The 21,513-nt window shown below is 45.0% G+C and overlaps 1 protein-coding gene across 8 annotated transcripts in view; it reads left to right on the forward strand.

Moving 5' to 3' along the window:
• DGKG (diacylglycerol kinase gamma) overlaps positions 1 to 21,513 on the forward strand; it is a 188,176-nt gene that overhangs the window by 160,115 nt on the left and 6,548 nt on the right. For all 8 annotated transcript variants that reach the window (XM_044771245.2, XM_044771247.2, XM_044771248.2 and 5 more), the window contains 2 exons: positions 15,131 to 15,251; positions 17,502 to 17,562. In XM_044771245.2, the coding sequence (XP_044627180.2) occupies positions 15,131 to 15,251; positions 17,502 to 17,562 (182 nt within the window). The remainder of the gene's footprint in view (positions 1 to 15,130; positions 15,252 to 17,501; positions 17,563 to 21,513) is intronic.

Raw genomic sequence — 21,513 nt, forward strand, 5'->3', positions numbered from 1 at the left:
TTCGTTTCAAGGAACCATTAGAAACTCATTTGATAAGTAAGATGTGCTGGCTGTCTTCAAATAAGTAATTCAAATATAGCTTAGAGAACTTGTAGTTGAGAGTCAGTGTAGAGAAAGGGACTAAACATTGAACTAGAAGTTAGAAGACCCAGGTTTTCCCACCACCAACCTTGTAACAGTGGTTGAGTCATTGAACTTCTCCACGCCTCCATTTCAACCCTTACAAAATGGAAACAATTATAGTCTCTCTCCCTCAGCACCACTTTGAGGGTTAAACGAGATCCTCCACATAGAGCACTTTGCAGAGTGCCTGGAACATGGTGAGTACTTGATCAATAGTAATTGGAATTATCATTAGGCGATAATGGAAGGTATCTAGTATGTGATAAGAAATGGGCCAAATTTAGAATTTCTCTCTCTTGACTTCTGCTTCAGGAATTGTCTTTGGTCTAGATTATCTTTAAGTTACCTGTGGCTCTAACAACCTGTAATTCTAGAGTTATTTGTTGGCACTGTGCTTAAGCGTGTTTGGTTGTTGCTACCTGAGCTGGTTATCCAGTGAAGCAAGATGGATATAAAGGATGCCAGTCTTGAATCCAGGTCAAGCACCAGTGGCATGACACAAAGCTGGGTCAGTCCCCGTGAGGTTGGGGAGCAAAGCCCGGGGAAGCTTGGCCATTGTTTCTCTCTGGGCCCACCCTAGATATGAATGCAGGGACATCCTACACATTTTCTCAAACTCTTCACTGAGCCTCATACGTGCCCCCACCCAGCCTTCAGCCTTGAGCCAGCAGCAGCCTTGAGGCTGTGTCACCACACCTGGCTCCTCTGGCTATCTGATACTAAAGTAACATTGCTCTCAGAGATTTCTTAGTCAATCTCATTTGACTACGGGGTGTCCTAGACAGAATTCTAACAGAGAGGGCAAAATCTTCCCAGGCTTTCACCAGGTAATTATTTTTGCAATTCCTGGTAAACAAAGACAGGGAAGACAGACACCGTTGGTAGAATCTACACTTTGAGTCAATTTCCCAGCAGTGGGGACAGCCTTTCTGTCATTTATTTAACACACACTTACAAGCATCTACAAAGTGCCAGGCACCAGGGAAAAATGATGAGCAAAAACATAGTTCTACAGTTATTAGAGAGTGCAGGAGCCAGCCATCAATAAAATAATCCCACAGATATGGATGTAATTAGGATCCGTGGTAAGTGTTGAGAAGGAGAGTCGCATGACTACTCAGGACCCCAACAAGGCCAGCTGGCCAGTGTGTAGCTCACAGGTATGCCTCTCCAGCCTTGTTACTCCAGCCAGCTGAGCAGGCACTCACATAGGCACCCTCCTGGCAAGGGCATACAGTCATCCAATCTGCCGACAGATGCCGAGGTCTTGACTGGGAAGGGGAAAACCCTCCCACTTCAAGGAGAGTTGACTCCAGTACTTTTCAGGCACGCGTGGTTCAATCTACCTGTGCACTCTGCCCATGTGGGTTTTCACTAATTGCATGACCATACCCTAAGTCCCAAAGCAAGGGAATGGGACGCCCCCAAGGCATCTCAGACTCACATTCCTGGTAGGGAGCTAGAGCTCAGATGAACACAAAAAACAATTGTGAGCATGTGAGTTCTTTACTTCTTAGGAATTTCTTTTCACTTGTATGAAACCATAAAAGAAAGTGGCCTGTTGGGTTCAGGAGCTGTCCAGGGTTGTAGGTTTCCATTCTTCCCATTGGGTGGAGATCTGACCAGAAAGATGGTCATGGTGAGCAATAGTCAGCCACTTACCACTTATTCAGGTTGAGAGAAAATAGAAATGTTCCTAAAAAGTGTGCGTTTCACAGAGGTCTCTGACCAAGGTCTCTCCTGGGGCCTGAGATAGAGCAAGGTAAGTGACCCCTAAAGAGCCTGGGAGGACTTGGTGAGGGGGTGCACTGGGACTTCCCTCAGCGCTGGGAAGTAACCATGGCAACATACATGTCATTCATCTTCAATGGTTGCAAGGCTACAGAGAGACTCTGCTTTGCTTTTCACAGGAAATCACAGCTTTTTCATTCAGTCCTTCAAGCACCCACATTGGAATCAACATGCCCCAAATGAGGCATTATCTTCCCCCTCTTTACACATCCTCTCCCCTCTCCTAAAGCTCGCTGCCCCCCCACACCCCCCGCACACACACACATTCCCTGCCTTGTAAATGGCATCACCTGTTGCCCAAGCTAGAGACCCAGAGTCGTGCATTTCCCCTCACTGCTGGCTCGCACAACTCTCCCATAATTATTTATTCACATGGTCTCTCCACCCAACTGTGAGCTCCTCAGGGAGTCCCAGATGTCATAGTCCCTTCTATATCCCTGTGCCTGGCACAGTCTCTGAGACTCAAAAGGGCTTATTAATATTGGTTGACCAAAAGCACCCAGAGTCTGGGGCACGTCGAGCAGTGAGTTAAGCAATGGTGTCTGAGTTGCTCTCTCAGCAAAATGGAATTTGTGTGTGTGATGCTGATGCGCCATGTTCCAGGGGCCCTGTGCCAACATCAGCCTGTACAAGAGTCCGGGAGGTCCGCCTCCTGTCCTCTCCAGAGCCCTTGTCTATCCCCAGCTGACTCTGTGTCGGCAGTCACTCTCGTGACATCTGGCAGGGCTGCCTGCTGGACTCTGCAAGTTAGGTCAGGTATGTTTCTGCAGCTTCCAAAGGAAGGCCACAGAACCTGGTTCTCAGATGCCTGTTTCTATAGAAACTGTGTTTTCTATGTAGTGTTGAAGAGAGTCACAGGTCTCTTACAGATTTGGAGATCGTTTTGTCCTCTAGATAAGGAAAGTGAGAACCAGCAAGGTGAAGATGCTTGCCCTTGGTCAAACCCGGACAGAAACACAGGTTTTTTAGCTCACACAGGCCAGCCCTCAGTCCACTAGAGCAGGGGTTGGCAAACTTTCTCTGTAAAGGGCCACATTTTAACTATTAAAAGTAGTTAGGCTTTTGGGGCCATACAGTTTCTGGTGCAACTACTCAACTTTGTCCCCTTAGTGTGAAAGCAGCCATAGCCAATACACAAAGAATTGGCCATGGCTGTGTCCCAGTGCGACTTTAGTCACACAAACAAGCAACAGGCTGGATTTAGCCCTAGAGCCGTGGTATGCCCATCTCTGTACCAGAACTTCATGTGGTCCACAGCCAGCAGCAAGGGCGTCACCTGAAAGTGTCAGAAATGCAGACTCTCAAGTCCCAGGCCAGATCTGCTGACACCGAATCTGCATTTCAACAAGATCTCCTGGTGATCACATACATCCTAAAGTTTGAGAAGTGCTGCATTGTTGGGCCGGGCTGCTCCCCCTAAGAATGCCAAGAGGAAACTTTATAGATTAGAAAAATGAGGCCCAGGGAGATGAAGTGACCTGACCAAGGTCACATGAATTGGTGGATCTGGGGCTAGAGTCCGGGTCCTACTATTTCAAATATGGAATTCTTTCTACATGTAGCAGAGTACCACTCCAGCCTCCCCATCTCTGGCTGTCCCTGACCTACTCAAATTCACTGGAAATTCAAGCAAAGCAATCCTTCAGCTGACTTCTGAATTGGAGAGGACTCTGATTCCAACTGTTTCTCTCCCCTGGCCCCTCCCACCAAGGCCTGGGAGGAGCTGGCGAGGTGGAATTGTGCCCCTGGAGGCTGCTCGGCATCTGCAGAGAGGAAACTTGCTCACACAGGTTCAAGCTGGAGTTAAACTCTAACTGAATTCCTGCCTTAGGAGATTTGCTACTCAAAATAGAACCACAGAGCCAAGGAACCTTTCATTTTTCACATAGGGAAGAAACTTCCAGACTGGCTCTTTGGCAGGCCTAGACATCTTAGATTTTTCCCTCTTCTGCTTACCCTATCTTAGCCCACACACCAGCCCCTGTTGCCCTGTGGCAGCTCTTCAGCCATTTAAAATCAGGTGCCTCCTAAGACCCCAACCCCCAGCAAAACTCCGTGCTGGCCACACACTCTGCACAGCCCGAATGTTGGTGTTCTTGATCTGTTCCTAATTTGTGCAAGAAGTGTTTCATCTTCTTAATTAATCACTAAGTATGTATTGGGCTGTTATTTACTGAGCACTTATGGGCGAAGCCTGTTGTGTATTTAGTTATTTAATCCATTTTATGGCTGAAGCCACTGAGGCTAATGGGGTTAAGTGACTGGCCCCAGAACACAGACAATACATGATAGAGCCTGGATTCAAACCTGCCTTCAAGTACCTACAGTGCTCCAGGTGCTGTAGAGGATGCAAGCAAGAGCGTGACATGGTCCAACCCTCCAGTTGGTCACAGTCAACATATAAGAAATATATGGAAAACAGTCATGTTAACACTGGCATTGTAGGCAAGCCCCATGGAGTGGCAGAGACAGCATAACATAGGAGAGTGGGAGGCCAGAAAAGGAGGGGTAGCTGCCCAGCACTCTGCCATGCACCTACTTGGTGATCGATAAATATCTGATGAATGAATGAATGACGAGATAGAATGTGTGTCTGCTAATACTTGAAGCTGGTAAGGATTTGAAAAGACAGTCAATGAGAGAAGGGGAACATGGGCCAGAGCACTAGGCAAAGGGAAGATGGGAAAGATGGAGACCCTTGAGTACTGTGCCATGGAGCTGGTACATGATCCTTTGCATAACAGGAAGAGATGAAGGTTTTCATCCAGGAGCAGTAGGATGTGAGAGTTGTATGCAGTTTGGATTAGAGGAAAGGGAGAGGAACTGGCAGCAAGGAGACCAGTTAGGAGACTAATGCAGAAGGCAGGCTTATCACTCTAAGGCCTTCAGTTGGGAGTCAGTGTCCCAAAAGCCAACAGGAAGTGGGGACAGACAAAGGGGGCGCTGACACATAGGTGACCCTCCCTCCCCACAAACCACTCAACAGGATCCCAGCTTCTTCTACGCACAAGCTCAGCCTTCTCCTGTCTGCCTCCACACCCAAGCCCCTCCCCATCACCAGTGGCTTCTGTTGGCAGAATGGATGCCTTAAGCAGGGACCTAAGTCTTTTCCATCTCCAGCATGCTGCCGGCACCCATCTCTTCCCATTTTCAGGCCAATTCATCCAACACTTGTTAAGCACCTACTTGAATTTAGCACTAGATGCTAGAAATATTTTACATTCATTATCTCATTTTAATCCCCTACAGCACCCCTGAGAGACACTTTATAATTAGAAAAATGAGGCCCGGGGAGGTTAATTGACCTGTCCAAGGCCACACTAATTGGTGGATCTGGGACTAGAGCCAAGTCCTAGTGTTCCAAACATGGCATTCTTTCCATACACACCGCAATACCCTCCCCCACCTGCCCATTTCTGGCCAATCCTGACCCAACAACCAGAAAAAGCCCCTCTCGATGTCATTTCTCCTCTAGTTTTGCCTTTCTGGAGCAGAAGTAGGTGTGTGTGTGTATCTCGGAGCTGTGATTAGGTTGGTCGGGTTAGATGTCTGCAGTGTACCTTGTGTGTGTCATTTGTGGGGATCAGGTTTGAGATGAACTGGAAAATCTCACCACTAATTGATTTATTTTATTACCTACGCTGTACCTGGAATTGAAGGTTCTTGAGCTCAGTGGGCAAAGTAATGCTGGATAATACACCAACTAGCTGCACAGTGTGAGGAGGGGCGAGGACTGCTGCCAATCTGCTCCTGACCCAGACGGTCAGGAAGTCCAGCCTCTACCTTTGTTGGAAGAGTTCAAACAGACCTAAGCATAGAATGTCCCCACCCCCCGTCAGGGAACCCAGAGGCCCTGAGGAGGGAAGATACTTGCCCAAGGTCATACAACTAGACAACCAGAGCAGAGACAGATAACCCGGCCCCTGCCTGCTGGGCTGACACACTCCCTCTCCCTCTGACCCTGCTGTCGCTCTCCCCCTCAGAAAGCGTGGCTCCCGGACTGCTTCTCCTTCCTACCCTTTTCCATCTGGGTTATCCAGAGCCGAAGACCACTGCTCTATCCTTCTGGCCGCTTTTATGCCCTGGTGGGGCTTTACAGACTCCTAGGAGTAGAAGAAACCTGTGAGGCAGTGTAATGAGGGCAGGACACAAAGGAAACTCCTCTCAGAGGGAGTGCCCCGCTGGACCAGGCTTTCCTGGCTGAAAGATCCTACTCTCTCTCTCCCTTGTTGCTCAGCTCAGGAACAAGTGAAGGCAACCTGGATCCTCGTGGGATTGTGCCTCACACGCACACACACACAGGCACACAAATGCAAGGAAAGGAAAAGAACCAAAGGAACTCATTTCCAGATAAAAAGCTGAGTGTCCTCTCTGTTTTAGAGTAAAAGAAGTATGAATAGGGATGCTTCACTTGCCAGGAGGGGCAGTCATCCTAAAATCTCAAAGTCACAGCATCTCTGCCCTTCAGAGCATCTCTGCTCTTCTCTTCCTCAGCACTCTATTCTTCTTCATCGCTGCTCCTCCTTCTTTTCCTGCCCACACACCTCTCCCCGCTCCTCCTCTCCCTCCTCTTCCTCCTCCTGCACTCCCTTCTCTGGTTACATTGATTACCGTTTGCAGAAGGCCATGAACTTACTCACTATGTAGCATAGACCGAATTCCTGAGGAAACCCTTTCTAAGGAAACAAAACCACAGGAGCGGCCGCTGTTCCTCGAGGGCCTCCTGTGTGCCCTCCATGCAGGGCACTCGGCCTCACTTCTGAACCTCACAGCAGCCCTGCCAGTGAGTTATAGCTTCATTTTCAGGATAAAAGACAGACTCAGAAAAGCTAAGTGACTTCTCCCAAGATAATAAAACTATTGAGTGCCAAGCAATAGGATTCCCAAGTCTGTCCAAAGCCCATGCTCTGCGCTTCACAGCTTGTCCCAGGAGCACATTCTTTATGCCGTGTTTACAGAACACCAGGGAATGAGCCCTCCTGCCTAATGGGCTGGTTTGCCAGCCAGGGCCCTCTGCCTCTATCCCATGTCTGAGCCAGGATCTCTAGGGAAAGCATTGGTCAAAGATTATTCTTCAGGTTAGTTATGTTGGGATACCTGAGGGCCTGGTGCTATGAGAGGCCAGGTGGGAAGATGGGGGATGGAGATCCTGTTTGCCCACTTACAGCCTTCCTTCCTTACTCGCCCTTTTGTGTCCAAGGAAACCCCAAAGCCCCTCCTCTGCAGAAAAGCAGGCAACAGTCTTTTGGGATTCTCTCAGTCTCCGCACCCCCAGGCTGTTTTCAGGCTACCGTGCTTCTAAGCAGGTTTCGAAGCTCTGTAGCTGGGAGCTGTCTTTGATCTGCAGACCAGACCCTGTGGGAAGCTTAGGTGGGCTGATCAGTGCCCAGCTTTGTTGGGCTCTGGGTGCCTGAGCCACCAAGGGCACCTGGCCCATCTCCATGGAAATTTGGAGGCAGGCAAGGAGCCCAAGGTAAGTCCTGCCGCAGCCTTGGCAGCTGAGCCTGAGAGAGGCCCGCCAGCTACCATTCACCTGTCTAGACTGTAGAGCCTGAACCTGGCCCCACCACAAAGCAGAGCTGGGCTTGTATCCTTTCTTTCTGAGGAGAGTCAGAAGGTCCCACACCCCCACTGCTTGTCAGCTTCTCGGGAGCACAGTGATAAGGGACATTTCTAATTACTGTTTACAGACCACCTTCCCATTCTTTCTCTCTTTGTACTCAAAATAACCCATGAAGCAGGTTCTATTATTATCCCTGTTATGGGCAGGGACATAGAGGAAATTTTGTCCCCTCCCCCGCCTTTCAAAAATTCATACGTTGAAGCCCTAATCCCCAGGACCTCAGAACATGACTGTATTTGGAAATAAGGCCTTTAAGGAGGTGACTAAGATAAAATGAGGCAGTTAGGGTGGCCCCTAAGCCAATCTGATTGGTGTCCTTATAAGAAGAGGAAATTTGGACACACAGAGAGAGACATCAGGGATGCACACGCTCAGAGGCAAGGCCATATGAAGAGGCGGCAGGGAAGTGGCCATCTATAAACCAAGGAGAGAGGCCTCAGAGGAAGCCAGCCCTGCCTGCACCTTGATCTTGGCAATCCAGCCTCCAGCACTGTGAGAAAATAAATTTGCATTGTGTAAGCCACCCAGCCGGTAGGATTTTGTTAAGAAAGGCCTAGCAAACTAACAGACCCGGGGAAGACAAACAACCTGCCTGACATGGACACAGCGATTAGGCTGTTAGCCCCAAACTCAAGAACTTGTGCAGAATTTCTCAGCTTTTTCCTTGAACTCTGTGACTCCATATTTGTCTGTCAGAGGCCATTTATGAAGCAGTGACAAATGCCTCTTCACAGTTTTAATTAATCAGACATATATCCCTGCCAGTAAGAGCTTCAGATCAGCATTAGCTAACTAGTGTTACCCACTGAACTGATAGGATTCCAGCCCAAAGAAATGACACCTGACATCTCGGTTCACCTCTGCTGCTGTAACCCAGGGAAAGGAACAGTGCCCATAGCTTTTATCATATTACACGGATGCCGTAATGTATGGGGCAGGCTTCCTCACCACTGTGGTGAGATGGTTGGGAAACTGTCTGGGTGCCATCACATAGTCAGGATTTCAGCACCTGCACTGAGGGTTGATTGATTCCCTGGGCTGGCCCCTTGCAGCCCCCGGACCTAACCCCTGGAGTGCTGATGGCAGGGGAAGACAGAGTGGGAATGGGGTTGAGGATAGCAAGGCATCCTGTCAGGCTGAGGATCTCCCATGCTTTCCCAGGGCCCCACAAGTAAGGAGCCCAAACCATGACACCCATTTATCCTGAGTTCCCTTTGCATCATAAATGACTAAATTTTCATTAATATGAACCAGCAGCCAGGATGAGAGTGAACGTAAAAATTATGCATTAAGGGAGAGAGGCAAAAACCAGACTGGGTCATTATTATCTGTTATATGCACATTAAATGAGTTAATTCATGGAAAACCTGTTACCCAGTTCAATCTAGGCAAGTAATTATTATTATTACTGATCATTATCTTTTTTCCTCTTCCAGGCCAAACCTATCAAAGTCTTTGGCACTAAAACATGTATCTTATTCAGTTTATTCAGCAAACAGTTATTGGGAGCCTTCTATATGCCAAGGGCCAACCTAGTTGCTAGGGATGCAAAGATAAACAAAACAAGAACACAACCCTGCCTTCAGTTCTCTGTGGAGTTGGGAGAGTGATGTGCACAGAAACAGTTGTTGCGTGAGATGCACAGGCTGAGCACAGGAGAAGGAAGAAGCATGGGGCCTGGGGTACCCCGGGAGTGGAAACAGGAGTTCCCCAGGCAGAGGGATACCTGTGCTGGGAACAGGGTTAGAAAGCAAAGAATCTTGCACGCCTGGCCAAGGAACTAAGACGTTGTCCCTTGGGCTTTCAGAGCCAACAAATGGTCTGAAGAGGGGAGTGACAGGTCAGATATGCCCCTTAAATACGAGTGTTCTGGCAGCCTTTATCAGTCCCTCCTCCCAACAGCAGGCAAGACTAAGGAAAGAAAGCAAAATAGGGCTGTGAGATCAGAGAAGCAGGAAAAGGCGCAGAGTTGGGGAAGAGATTAAAGGAGCAGAAAACAGACGGAGCAGGATGCCCACTTAATCTAAAGCTCATCTGGATTTGCAGCCTCTGTGTGGAGGTGTGAAACTATGAGGAACATTAAAGATTTTGAAAAATGTTTTAGCCCAAATGTTATGGCTTGAGGACTCTTGTACACAGCTCTGAGAAAGTAGATGGACTGTTGGGAGTTGCGAGGGTGAATGTGGCAGAAAAGCAAAGTGAAACTAGCATATTTTTGGTGCCCACTCTGTGCCAGGCTCTTTCATGTACAATTCTGCCCTTTAATCTCATAGCCACGCTGAGGTCAGTGTTATTATTCCTAACTCTTAATAATCAAGTGAAGAAGCTCTAGCTCAAAGCAATGAGGAAGTAACTTGTTTATATTCTTCTTCACTCAAACTCCTGCAGGTGTTTTGGGCAGTTTTATTGCCTAAGGCTCAAATTCTCAAACTTGAGTGTGCCTCAGAATCTTCCCGAAGGCTTGTTAGAACACAGACTGCTGGGCCCAACCCCCAGAGTTTCTGACTCAGTAGGTCTGGGTGGGGCGTGAGTATCTGTGTTTCTAACAAATTCCCAAGTGATGCTGATGCTACTGCTCCAAGACCATACTTTGAGAACCATTGGCCTATGGGGATGATCTACCCAATAATCTAGCCCAGCATTTCCCAAACTCTGCTGCATTTTGGAATCACTTGAGAATCTTTAAAAACAAATACTGATGCCTAGCTCCCAGGCCCACACATTCTGATTTAACTCGTATAGGTGCATCCTGGGCATCATTATTTTTTAAAAAAAGAAAAAAAAAAAAAAACTCCCCAGGTAATTCTAACACGCAGCAAAGTTTAGAAACCACTGGCCTAGCCTCACTTCTCCTGGACTCTAATCTCTATCACCACCCTCTACTTCAGCTGCCCACGCGGGGGCCACCGGTGGAACTGGCCATCCACCAGCACTGCTCACAGCACTTCTTTCCAACCCACTTTCTCCCACTGTCTCAGAACACGTCCTTCTGAAGTCATCAAGTCTCTTACTTGTCTTCTCTCTTTTCATCCAGTCCTCCATCTCCTTCCCTATTCAACCCAGACCCTGTGGTACAGTAATTACTACAGCCGCCTCTTGCCCGCAGCCCATAGATCAACCCCCCTGTTCTTTCTTTGACCATCTCTACCTGGGAAAGTTGGAGGAGGAGTATCTAAATCAAACTACAGGCATGGAAGTCCAGGGAGTCTTCTTGAAATTGACGACACTTGAGCTGAGTTTTGACGGACAAGTAAAAATGGAAGAGGGCTTTTCAAGCAGGGTTACAGCATATACAGAGGCACTAAGGAAGGAAATAGTAGGGTTTACCTGGGGAACCACATGTTGTGTGTGTTTGGAGCAGGTACATGGTCCTACAGTGTCAGGAAATAAGCTGCAAAGGTGGCCTCTTGCCAAATGGGGATGGTCCTTGGGCATCAAGCCTGGAGTTTACATCATCTTTACAAATATGAAGGGCAGTTGGTAGGTTTTTAAATGCCTTTTAAATTCTAACATTAATATCTACTTATAGAAAATATGAAACAGCTAGAAAAACGTAAAGTAGAAAATAACAATCACCTTTAATCTAATTACCCAGAACTCACCACTATTAAGATTTTAGGGGAATTTGGCCTTTTCTTCTAAACATATTCTTACACGGTTGAGAGCATGCTGTATAAGTAAGTTTATATCCATCCTTCACATTTAACATTATAACGTCTACATATTTAATGTTTTTGAAATTTTGTAAATGTTTTAATAGAGCATAAAATTCTATCATATGGATGCCATATAATTTATTGAGCTATTCTCATACAGGTGGAAATGGGGGAGGGGGAGATTTTACTATTATAAATGATGCCACAGTGTTCATGTTTGTATGAACTTAGATTCTGTCAATGATTTCTTGTGATCGATACCAAGGAAGAAGTTAATGTATCAACAGTATGAAAGTTTAGACTCTTATTGCCAAATTTCTTTCCACAAAGTTTTCTGCCAGTTTACCCTCTCATCATAAGTGTGAGAGAACATACATTCATCTTCTCTTCCCAGCACTTGGTGTTATGATGTGTGCCACTGAAGGATTTTTGGTATGGGGATGACATGAGCAGATCTGTGTATTTATAAAATTGCGTAGTGGAGGCTAACCTGAGCGGGCCAAATTGGAACTGCTCTTGTCCTCGCTGTTCCTCCTTTGCTTCCACATTCTCCTTTTTTCATTTTCCCATTCTTAATCTTTTTTCTTTCTTGAAGAGCGTGTATTAAGTGTTCGCTGCACCCGCAGCACAGCACAAGACTTCGTTAGCAAGAGTAGTGCTGAAAGCCTTAGCTCTGTTGTGCCCAGCCCAGAAACCCTCTTTTTATAGTTCTGTCAAGAAAGAGTCTCTGGACAGTAATTCTCCTTAAGGAGAAATATTTTTTATATTTCCCAATGAAGTCGCCAAGTGGATTTATTGCTAAATTAATTTCTTTCTGCATCCTGTGACTATCCAGCCCTACTCATGATCATCCCTGTCTCTTGAATTTCCTTCCTCCTTCTTCTTAACCCAGCAAATTACCTTGGCATTCATCCTTCAAGACATTCCTTAAATGTCTGTGACACCTTCCTTCCATACCTTGCCTAGTTAGAATCAGTTACTCAAGCTTTCTTGTTCTTGTAGTTCAAATACAGCATTTTCTATACCTAACTCTGTTTCTCCCTCTTGCCCAAGAGTCCTTCAAGAGTATAATATTTTGTATCCACAGTTTTTAACACAGTGTCTGGCACTTTTTGGCTACTAAGTAACTGTTGAATGAGTCAATGAATGAATTCCTGTTTGCGAAGGTGCATAGACATTCCATCTTAAATACTGAGTTGACTAGTGTAAAGACAATATGGAGCTAACATGAATTGCCAAAACCAAACTCTAAATTATTGGTACCTAAGGTAAAACAGACACCTGGTATACCAGATGTCCTGATCCTGGATTCTAAGTTCTCAACAGTAATTGTTTTGTGTGCCTAGACATTGACTTACGCTCTGTTCTGTTTCATTTTAACTCCAGATTTAACAAATTTCCAAAGTATGTTCCAAAGAAAACCACCATGGACTGTTTATAGGTATTACACAAAAGAAGTCTCGTGGTCCGATAAGTTTGGGAAGCAAAGTTAAGAAGATTTCTTTACATCAGGACTTCCTGGTAGGCATTCTAGGAAGTTGAAAGAAAGATCAGTTAGGCAATGGTAGGGCAACAGAAGAGCAGTCAAGTCTTCCCTCAGTGGAAGACAAGAGTCATCCTAGCCTCTTTATGCCAGGGAAGATTCAGAATACAAATTAAAAGGCACAATGGTAAAAAGTATGCCAAGATCCTAGCCCCTTCCCTACATTTATCTCCTCTGTCCCACGTTTGTGTGAGCTGCTGCCCGCCCCCCCCCCACCCACCCACCCACCATGCGGTTGAGATCAGCCTTCATTTACTTCTTTTCTAGAGCCAGGAAGCAAGGTAATGTGTGGGAAGTGATAGCTGCAAGGTAATGTGTGGGAAGTGATAACAACTTTAGAGTTAAAGCCATTCAACAGGAAAATCTGTTAAAAGACCAAGACATTGTAAAAGCTGAAACCCTTGAGTCTGTTAAGTCCCCTGCTTCTCAGAACATTTTGTTACCAGGGAATGTTTCAAGGAGGGAAAACATTGAAGTATCGCAGCACTATCATACCAAAGCCTGGTACAAAGAGCACCCTTTTATAAGACATCTGTCTCTCTGCCACAGGAGAAACTTCTAAAAAGTTCTGCTTCTCTTTTCTCCTCCTTTCTTCTACTCCAATATAACTTCCCCCGCCCTCCTCACCCCTAGACACACTCTATCCATTTCTCTCCTCCCTTCTCCTTCTCGTCCCCCTCCCCCTCCCCCTCTTTCTCTCGCCCCCTCCCCTCCTTCTCCTCCTCCTCCCACTCCTCTCCTTCTTATTCTTTTCTCCCTTGCTCTCTCTCTCTCATTCATAACCCACGTTGATTTCACAGACCGTTAAAATGGCACAGTAAGGTGAGACTACCAAGGGTGATTCAACACTCTTTGGTAAGAAGGAAACTAATTAAGTGACTAGAGGTTTAGACATTTGTTGTTTATTGGACCCAAACTCGTTAAGAGAGCCTGGAGCATTCTCCTAAACAAACTTTGCCCTTCCATGGCTTCTTGTTCCAAATCCAAATGAGATGGAGAGTTTAAGGAGACAATATCTTTTCACAGATGTGAAGAAAGGAGTGTCAGAGAAGGAGAATGGGAGTGTCGATAGATGTAGAGGGGAAAAGCTATGTCCCTGTCACAGAAAGACTAATGCAATTTGCGAATCTGGCAGCTGACTCCATCAGCCGTCATCGGTAGGTTAGACTGTAGCAATGTTGACACACATTTGTGGTCAGCCCAATGGCTTGTTTAGCTGTCTTCATTAGAAATACATCCATCGAGAGCATGTTTTTTAAACAATAGTTAGTCTTCTAAACAAAAAAGTATAGACAAACCCAAATATCTCCTCGCCGATCTTAACTAACACTATTACCGTATACTAGGAGGCACCTTAGAACACAGAAGCCCTCTGATAAATAAACAAAAGCATTTACATAGACACAATTTTCTAATGTGTGGATATTAAAGGGTGTTAGTGATTAGCCACAACCCATGAGAAAAGTGTCTTTGCCTTAATAGGCAAAGGAATAGAAGCTTTTTAAAAATCTACCTTTTAATCTTGCTTCTGTTTTAAATAAATAAAAGTTGTGTTGTAAAAGTGAGTCTTGGGCCCAACCTCAAACCTTAATCCTGCCATTGCTTTCACAAGAAATGGGGCAGGCACGATCCAAGCCTTAGAACTCAAAACAAAAGGGACCTCTTCTAGGTGCTGAATCAGAAGCCACTGCTACTGTGGGAGGCCATCAATCCTATGTGATTCTGAGCCTGAGACTCATATTTTCTGCCCCTCTTTTAATACTGTGGACCCAGAATAATCTGGCATAGGTGAAATATTCTTTTCCTTGGCTCAGATGAGGCACCTGGTGTCCTGAAAGAGGTCACTGATTTCCCCAAGGATGTCCAAGGAGCTTGGCTCACCACTGGTTTACCACAAGCCAAATTTGAGGTTAATTAACTATCAGTCATCATCAGTGGGGCCAAGATGTTATTCAGACATTCAGAGAAGAGAAACTTGATCCAGCTATGAATAATAACCTTCATCAACATTCCTTCCTATCCTAATCCCAAACCAATGTGTCTTTAGCTGCACTGGGGGTTTGAAAATTATTTCAGAAATATTTGCTTCATCATTTATGTTATTCTGCATTTGAAGAGGTTTCTTGATTTGCGAACCTATTCATTGGATGCATATTAATGCTCTGGATCAAAACCTTATTTCACTAGAACTGGGTTTCTCTTCATGAGAAGGTACATTTATTGACCTTTGAGGAAATTCCCTACTTGGAATAAGAATGAAAATTCTGTCTGGTGGGAGATGAAGGGATGTTAACAGATCTGGGTTGGCCATCTAAGGACCAGACCTTCTGGCCAGAACCAGGCTCAGGAACAGAGAGATGTGTGTGCACTGCTTTTGCTTGTCTGTCTCTGCAGACCTCAGTGACCAGCTACTTGAAGTGGTGGGGCTCGAAGGAGCCATGGAGATGGGGCAGATCTACACTGGCCTGAAGAGTGCGGGCAAGAGGCTGGCCCAGTGCTCTTCTGTCACTATCAGGTATGCTTCCTCATTACCCAGCAGCCTCAGACTCTCCACACCTCCCTTAATATTCTTACAGACAACAACTAGGAAGCCATCTTTGGATTTCAGTGCAGGAAGAGGGGGATAGAAGCTTGACACCATTTATAAACAATGTCTTTGGAGATCGTTTCCCAAACTGGATATAATGCAGCCATCCAGGACATCAACTAGAGGGTCCACTGCAACCAGTTTGCTGTTCTCTTAGAATGAATTGGTGAAAGTCTCTAAGCAGGAGTACAAGATTATGAGGTCCAGAGGACTGGAGGTCCAACTCCTTGCCTTTTTTATCTTTACAAATTAGAATGTTAAATGTATACCAGAGGACACACTCTGACAAAACCCCAGTTCTCTGCTCTGTTCTGCTCTTTCTTGGATAGTGGCCTTAGAAATACTATTTCCTATATGCCTTTGTAGAGGTAAACCATCAACATCAGCAAACCTGTCCCAATTGACTAAGAAGATGATGATTTTTTAGGGGGTGGACCACACAGGTCAGCCACTAAAGGCTCCTGGAAGAGACGAAGTCGAATGTAGGGATCCTCTGGTCTTCTCCACCCGATTATTTCAGAAGTCTGTACTCCTTTCCTTTTTCAATTCAATTTCTACAGATCAAATCTATTAGTGTGCTTTAGGAATCTCCTAGAGGGGACCGCAACATGCAGGTTTCCCAAAGTTATTTGACCACAGAACGCTTTTCTCCCAGAACCTCTTGAGCAAGTGTCCTCAGAGCACATTCAGGGAAACACTGCTCTTGGCGCTGCTCTGCATCCCTCAGAAAGGTCCCCAGAGCTGGTTCCTTGATGTCTCTTGCTGAAGGTCTATCCCACCAACCCCTTTTCTTCGTTCCCTCTCTGTGTCTTCTCTGTCTCTTCTATTACTCCCCAAAGCTTTGCTCCTCCTTCTCTCTGGGCTGTTGTGCCGGGGCTTCTGTTTTTCCAGATTAATCTCTGTACTTCCTTTGCTGTGTATTCTCTGTGTCTCTAACGCTGAGTAGATCCAGTCTGTTAGCACATCCAAATCATAACTTATATAGACCACAGAGAACATAACATCTTGATCCCAGAGGAATCAAAAAAGCCATGTATAAGAAGGAGGACTTTCTCTTCATATTCAGTAGACCTATTTCTAGATAGAAACAGAAGGGGTGAGCCAGGAGCCCCATCCTCCTGGGCATTTCCCAGATACTCTCCTAAGCCCCAAGAACCAAAATGCCACTCTCTCCTCTCAGTGTTTGTTTTATTATTAAGCTTATTGTTTTTATTATTAAATATCCTCAGGGTCAGTCACAGAATCATCAACATCAAACACAGCTTGCCTCCCTCATTTTATAATTTGAAAAACAGGGCAGATGCCAAACCCAGGTGAGGGCTTCCTGGCCAGTGGGTGGCAACTGTTCCCTGCTCACCCAGACCAGAGGCCTCCTACAAGGACCTGCCTTTTCTCCCAAAGGCGATGTAGTACAAATTCACAACTCTTCTACAGAAGGAAGTCAGAAGACCTCATTCCTTTCTTTTTTAGAATCTGTATGCCAGAGAAGCCTTATCCCAAGCAAGAAAACAACACTTTCTTCTCTCTTCTCTTACTCATGGGGACAGAATTCCTGAGGATCCCATTTCCCAGCTAAGCCAGGTCCACAGTCCATGCAACCATAGAGTGTACTGTTGTTCAAGAGATAAAAGAGGGGATGTTAGGGTGGAGGCAAGGCAAGACACACTCAGACCTGAGCTGTACCTTGTATAGATTGGAGACGTTACCTCATTGATGTGATGCAACCTCTCACTCAACAGAAAAACCAGGCCTTTTCCCGTTTCATAATCCTTCCCATTTCATAGTGGAGTTTTTGGCATGATCCGCAGGCCCTTTGGCTAAATGTTTGACTGAGGGTCTGCTCAGTGGTGTCATACTTGTTGGCCACTGTTTTCTAGACTTCTATGAACTTCACTGCTCACCCAGGGCAGCATTTCTCAAAGTAGAGTCTAAGGACCAAAGCAACAGAATCACCCATAGTGCTTATTAAAATGCAGTCCCATGGGCCTAGAAGCTACCAAGTCAGAATCCCTGAGATGGTCTCAGAAATCTGTTTTTAACAAGCCCCCTAGAAGAGTCTTAGAGAACCACTCCTAGGTAGGAAGATAGGTCTTCCCATTTCTGTTTCCCTGTTGGGGACAACTCTGATTCTCTGACTCCAAGAAGCTCACTGTGTTCTCTCGGTTCTGGGGGTTCCAGGACGAACAAGCTGCTGCCGATGCAAGTAGATGGAGAGCCCTGGATGCAGCCACCATGCACGGTGAGTTTTGCCAATCTTTGAGCTGAGGACAAGAAGCTTTACTTTTGGCTCCTTTTGGGCACTGACTTCATATGAAATCACTGAATCTTAGAGCTGCAGGGACTTTGGGAGATCATCTAGTGCAGCCTCTCTTCCATTTCGTTCATCCATCCATTCATTTACCTGCTAAGCTTTTATTGAATACCTGCCATGTGCCGGGCCCTGGGAGGCACCAGTTCCAAAACTGAATGACACATAGACCTGTCTTCAAAGAGCCCACAGTTCTAGTTGGAGAATTCTGAGACTTCATCTACAGTATCTTTGAGAGTCCCAGGGCTCTCAAGTGGCAGGGAACTTGCCACCCCAAGAGGAAGTGTTATTCTGATGAACAAGCCTAATTGTTAGAAAGTGTTTCCTTATGTTGAAGCCAAATCTTCACACTTACCCCAGAACTTCCACCCAGTGGCGGTGACCCCCCCCCGGAGTACCTGGGAGAGAATTGCCAGAGTGCACAGACACAATTCACCACAGATGTACCCACAGCCCTGAGGACCTACCTGAATACTCCACTGAAAGGGTAACCACACAAGTTATCTGTTTTGTTTATGGCATTATCACCCAGCACCAGCACTGTGCCTGGTTTGTAACAGCTACACAGTAATATTTGTTGAACAATGAGTAAAGGATGGAACCAATGAACAGACAAAAATAAAGGGAACATCTCCATGCCCTGACTCACCATAGCTATGTGAGCTCTCCATTTAGCACTGCTCCAGGAGACAGGCATCCTTCCTTCTCAGTTCCTTCTCAGAAACCCAGCTGAAAACTCTGGTGAAGAGACACCGCTGTCCTGGTGTTCAGGGCCCAGGGTACTCACTGGGATATTACATTAGCACTATCCCCGATACCATCATGAATGTGCAAATCTCAAAAGACAAAAGTAGTGTTTCTAAGCTTCCTCGCTCTGGTGGAATATTCAGATATCTCAATGGCCTGCTATTTTGAGCCCTTCAGAACATCAAGTTTTCTTCTGCTAAAGAAAGGTTTTCACACGATTTCTACTGGGCCTGAATTATAGGTGTATTTCTATAACTCTTTGTTCCATGTAACTTCTACAAATTATAAAACATGTCACTTCCACAAATATAAAACTTCTACAGATTATAAAATTATAATAAAAAATATAAACCTTCTACAAATTACAAAGATTATAAAACAAGTTACAGAGACAAAAACTCTAGAGATGGCATCTTCTATAAAGGGTATCAAAAGTAGAAATTTTTCTGCAAAGTCTTACCTCAATCTTCTGGCTTCTTTGAAAACTAAAAAAAAAGAGAAAACACACTATAGCAAAAACTAATAAAACCTTACCACCTTGTTAGAATGAGGAAGGATGGAAGAAATTTCCACCACTTCTTTCTTTTATTTTTTTTTCAAAGATTGGCACCTGAGCTAACAACTGTTGTCAACCTTTTTTTATTCTTTTCTGCTTTTTCTCCCCAAATCCCCCCAGTATATAGTTGTATATTTTAGTTGTGAGTCCTTGTGGTTGTGGCATGTGGGACACCGCCTCAACGTGGCTTGATGAGCGGTGCCATGCCCGTGCCCAGGATCCGAACCAGTGAAACCCTGGGCCACTGAAGCAGAGCTCGCGAACTTAACCATTCGGCCACGGGGCTGGCCCCTACCACTTATTTCAATGGAGCTGAACTGAGAAACATCTATCCAAGCTCCTCCTGTCTCCTAAAAAAAAGGACTGGAAGAAATCAAACCTTCTCTCCCTGGTTCAGTGATATCTGGAAACCAGATTGCCATTCCTCTGCATACAAGCCCTGGTTTTTGAAATAGCTGAATACTACTCCTGTCCCCACCCCCACCCTCTGTCCTGCCTCCCTTCAGAGATTACAAGTCACTATGACAAAATTTGCGATCCAATGATTTGATGGTATATGGTCCATGGAAACCGTATGGAAAGATGTCAGTCTGCTCGGGCCGCCATAACATAATACCACAGACTGGATGGCTTAAACAACAGAAATGTATTTTCTCACAGTTCTGGAGGCTGGAAGTCCAAGACCAAGGTGCTGGCAGGGTTGCTTTCTGGCAAGGCGTTTCTTCCTTACTTACAGACAGGCACCTTCTCACTACGTCTGCACATGGCTTTTCCTCTGTGCATGAGCACTCCTGGTTGCTCTTCTTAGAAGGACATCAGTCCAGTTGGACTAGGGCTCCATACTTACGACCTCACTTAACCTTAATTACTTCCATAAAGGCCCTATTTCCAGATGCAATCACATTGGGGGTTGGGGCTTCAACATATTAATTTGGGGGAAACACAATTCAGTCCACAACGGAAGGTCAAAGAAAGTCATTCTTAAACTTGCAAGAGTTGAAACAAAAGTACCCTGGTTGAAGCATTTTCCTAAGGGTGCACACCAACTCAGAAGTGATTCAGAATTAAAGACTTAATGATGGGACATCATAGCACAAAAGAAACTTTGGTTAAAATCGAAACCAGTTAAATTAGAAGGAAGTAAAACACAAATAGTTAAATATGGTTGACTAAATGCAAATGACGAAAATCACTCTTTGAATGAGAAGATATATAATGTAAACATTAATAACCTGGATCCCCAACCAAAGGTTATATTACCAAGGCTGAGAACATGTGGGAGACATTGCTGAAGGAATAGTAAAAATATGCTAAATATTTCATTGTTTCTCCTCACTTTGATAATTAAAAAATATAAATCGGAAGAAAATTTTAATAACTAGGTAATCACTGGTGAAACTAAAAACAAGGCACACACCTTTCAAATCTGGGAGACTTTAAAATTTGTTTAATGTAGCACAAGCCAGAAAGCAAATAAACAAACATGTAAAAAATTTTTGAAACAAGATGAAAGACGTTAAGAGTAAGATTGATAATAATGACAAAAAACATAAATGTGTTAAAATCTCCTATAAAAGAACAGTACTCTCATGTTGGATTAAAAATTAAAATCCAGTGACATGCTTCTTGTAAGAGATACACCTAAAACAAAGGTGTGTAAATAAACAGGTGTATATGTAAACAGGTGTTTAAAACAAAAGGACATATGTATCTTTTAGTTTATTCTTTATCAAGCATAGAGAAATTAAAAGTAAGAAATGATATTGTTAACTATATTAATTTTAGGCAAATTAACCTTCCAACATGCCAAAGCATAAAGTGGAATAAAGAAGGTCATTTTTTATTTGGTAAAAAGTACACTCAGAGCCAGCCTTAATGGCCTAGCAGTTAAAGTTCCGTGCTCTCCGCTTCAGTGGCTGGGGTTCATTTCTTGGTCGTGGAACCACACCACTCGTCTGTCAGTAGCCATGCTGTGGCAGTGGCTCATATAGAAGAACTGGAAGGACTTACATCTAGAGTATACAACTATGTATTGGGGCTTGGGGGAGGGAAAGAAAAAGAGAGGAAGATTGGCAACAGATGTTAGCCCAGGAAGAATCTTCCCCAGCAAAAAAAAAAAGTACGCACAATTATGAGGTGTAATAGTCATAAAATTTTAGTATCTAATAACAGAATCACAATATGTACCATGAGAAACAGCATCAATACATATTCTGAGAAAAAAATAGATATATAAGAAGTTGACAAAAACACAACTATTGAGAGGCTTTAAAATATTTGTTTCAGGGGCTGGCCCTGGTAGCATAGTGGTTCAGTTTGGCACCCTCTGCTTCAGTGGTCCTGGTTCTTGGACTTGGATCCTGGGTGCGGACCTAGACCACTTGTCAAGCCATGCTGTGGCGTGACCCATATACAAAATAGAGGAAAATTGGCACAGATGTTAGCTCAGGGCTAATCTTCCTCAAGGAAAAAGAGGAAGATTGGCAGCGGATGTTAACTCAGGGCCAATCTTCCTCATCAAAAGAAAATAATATGGGGCCGGCCCAGTGGTGCAGCAGTTAAGTGCACACGTTCTGCTT

Source organism: Equus asinus, chromosome 5 (genome assembly GCF_041296235.1).
Source record: "Equus asinus isolate D_3611 breed Donkey chromosome 5, EquAss-T2T_v2, whole genome shotgun sequence".
NCBI classification, from domain to species: Eukaryota; Metazoa; Chordata; class Mammalia; order Perissodactyla; family Equidae; genus Equus; species Equus asinus.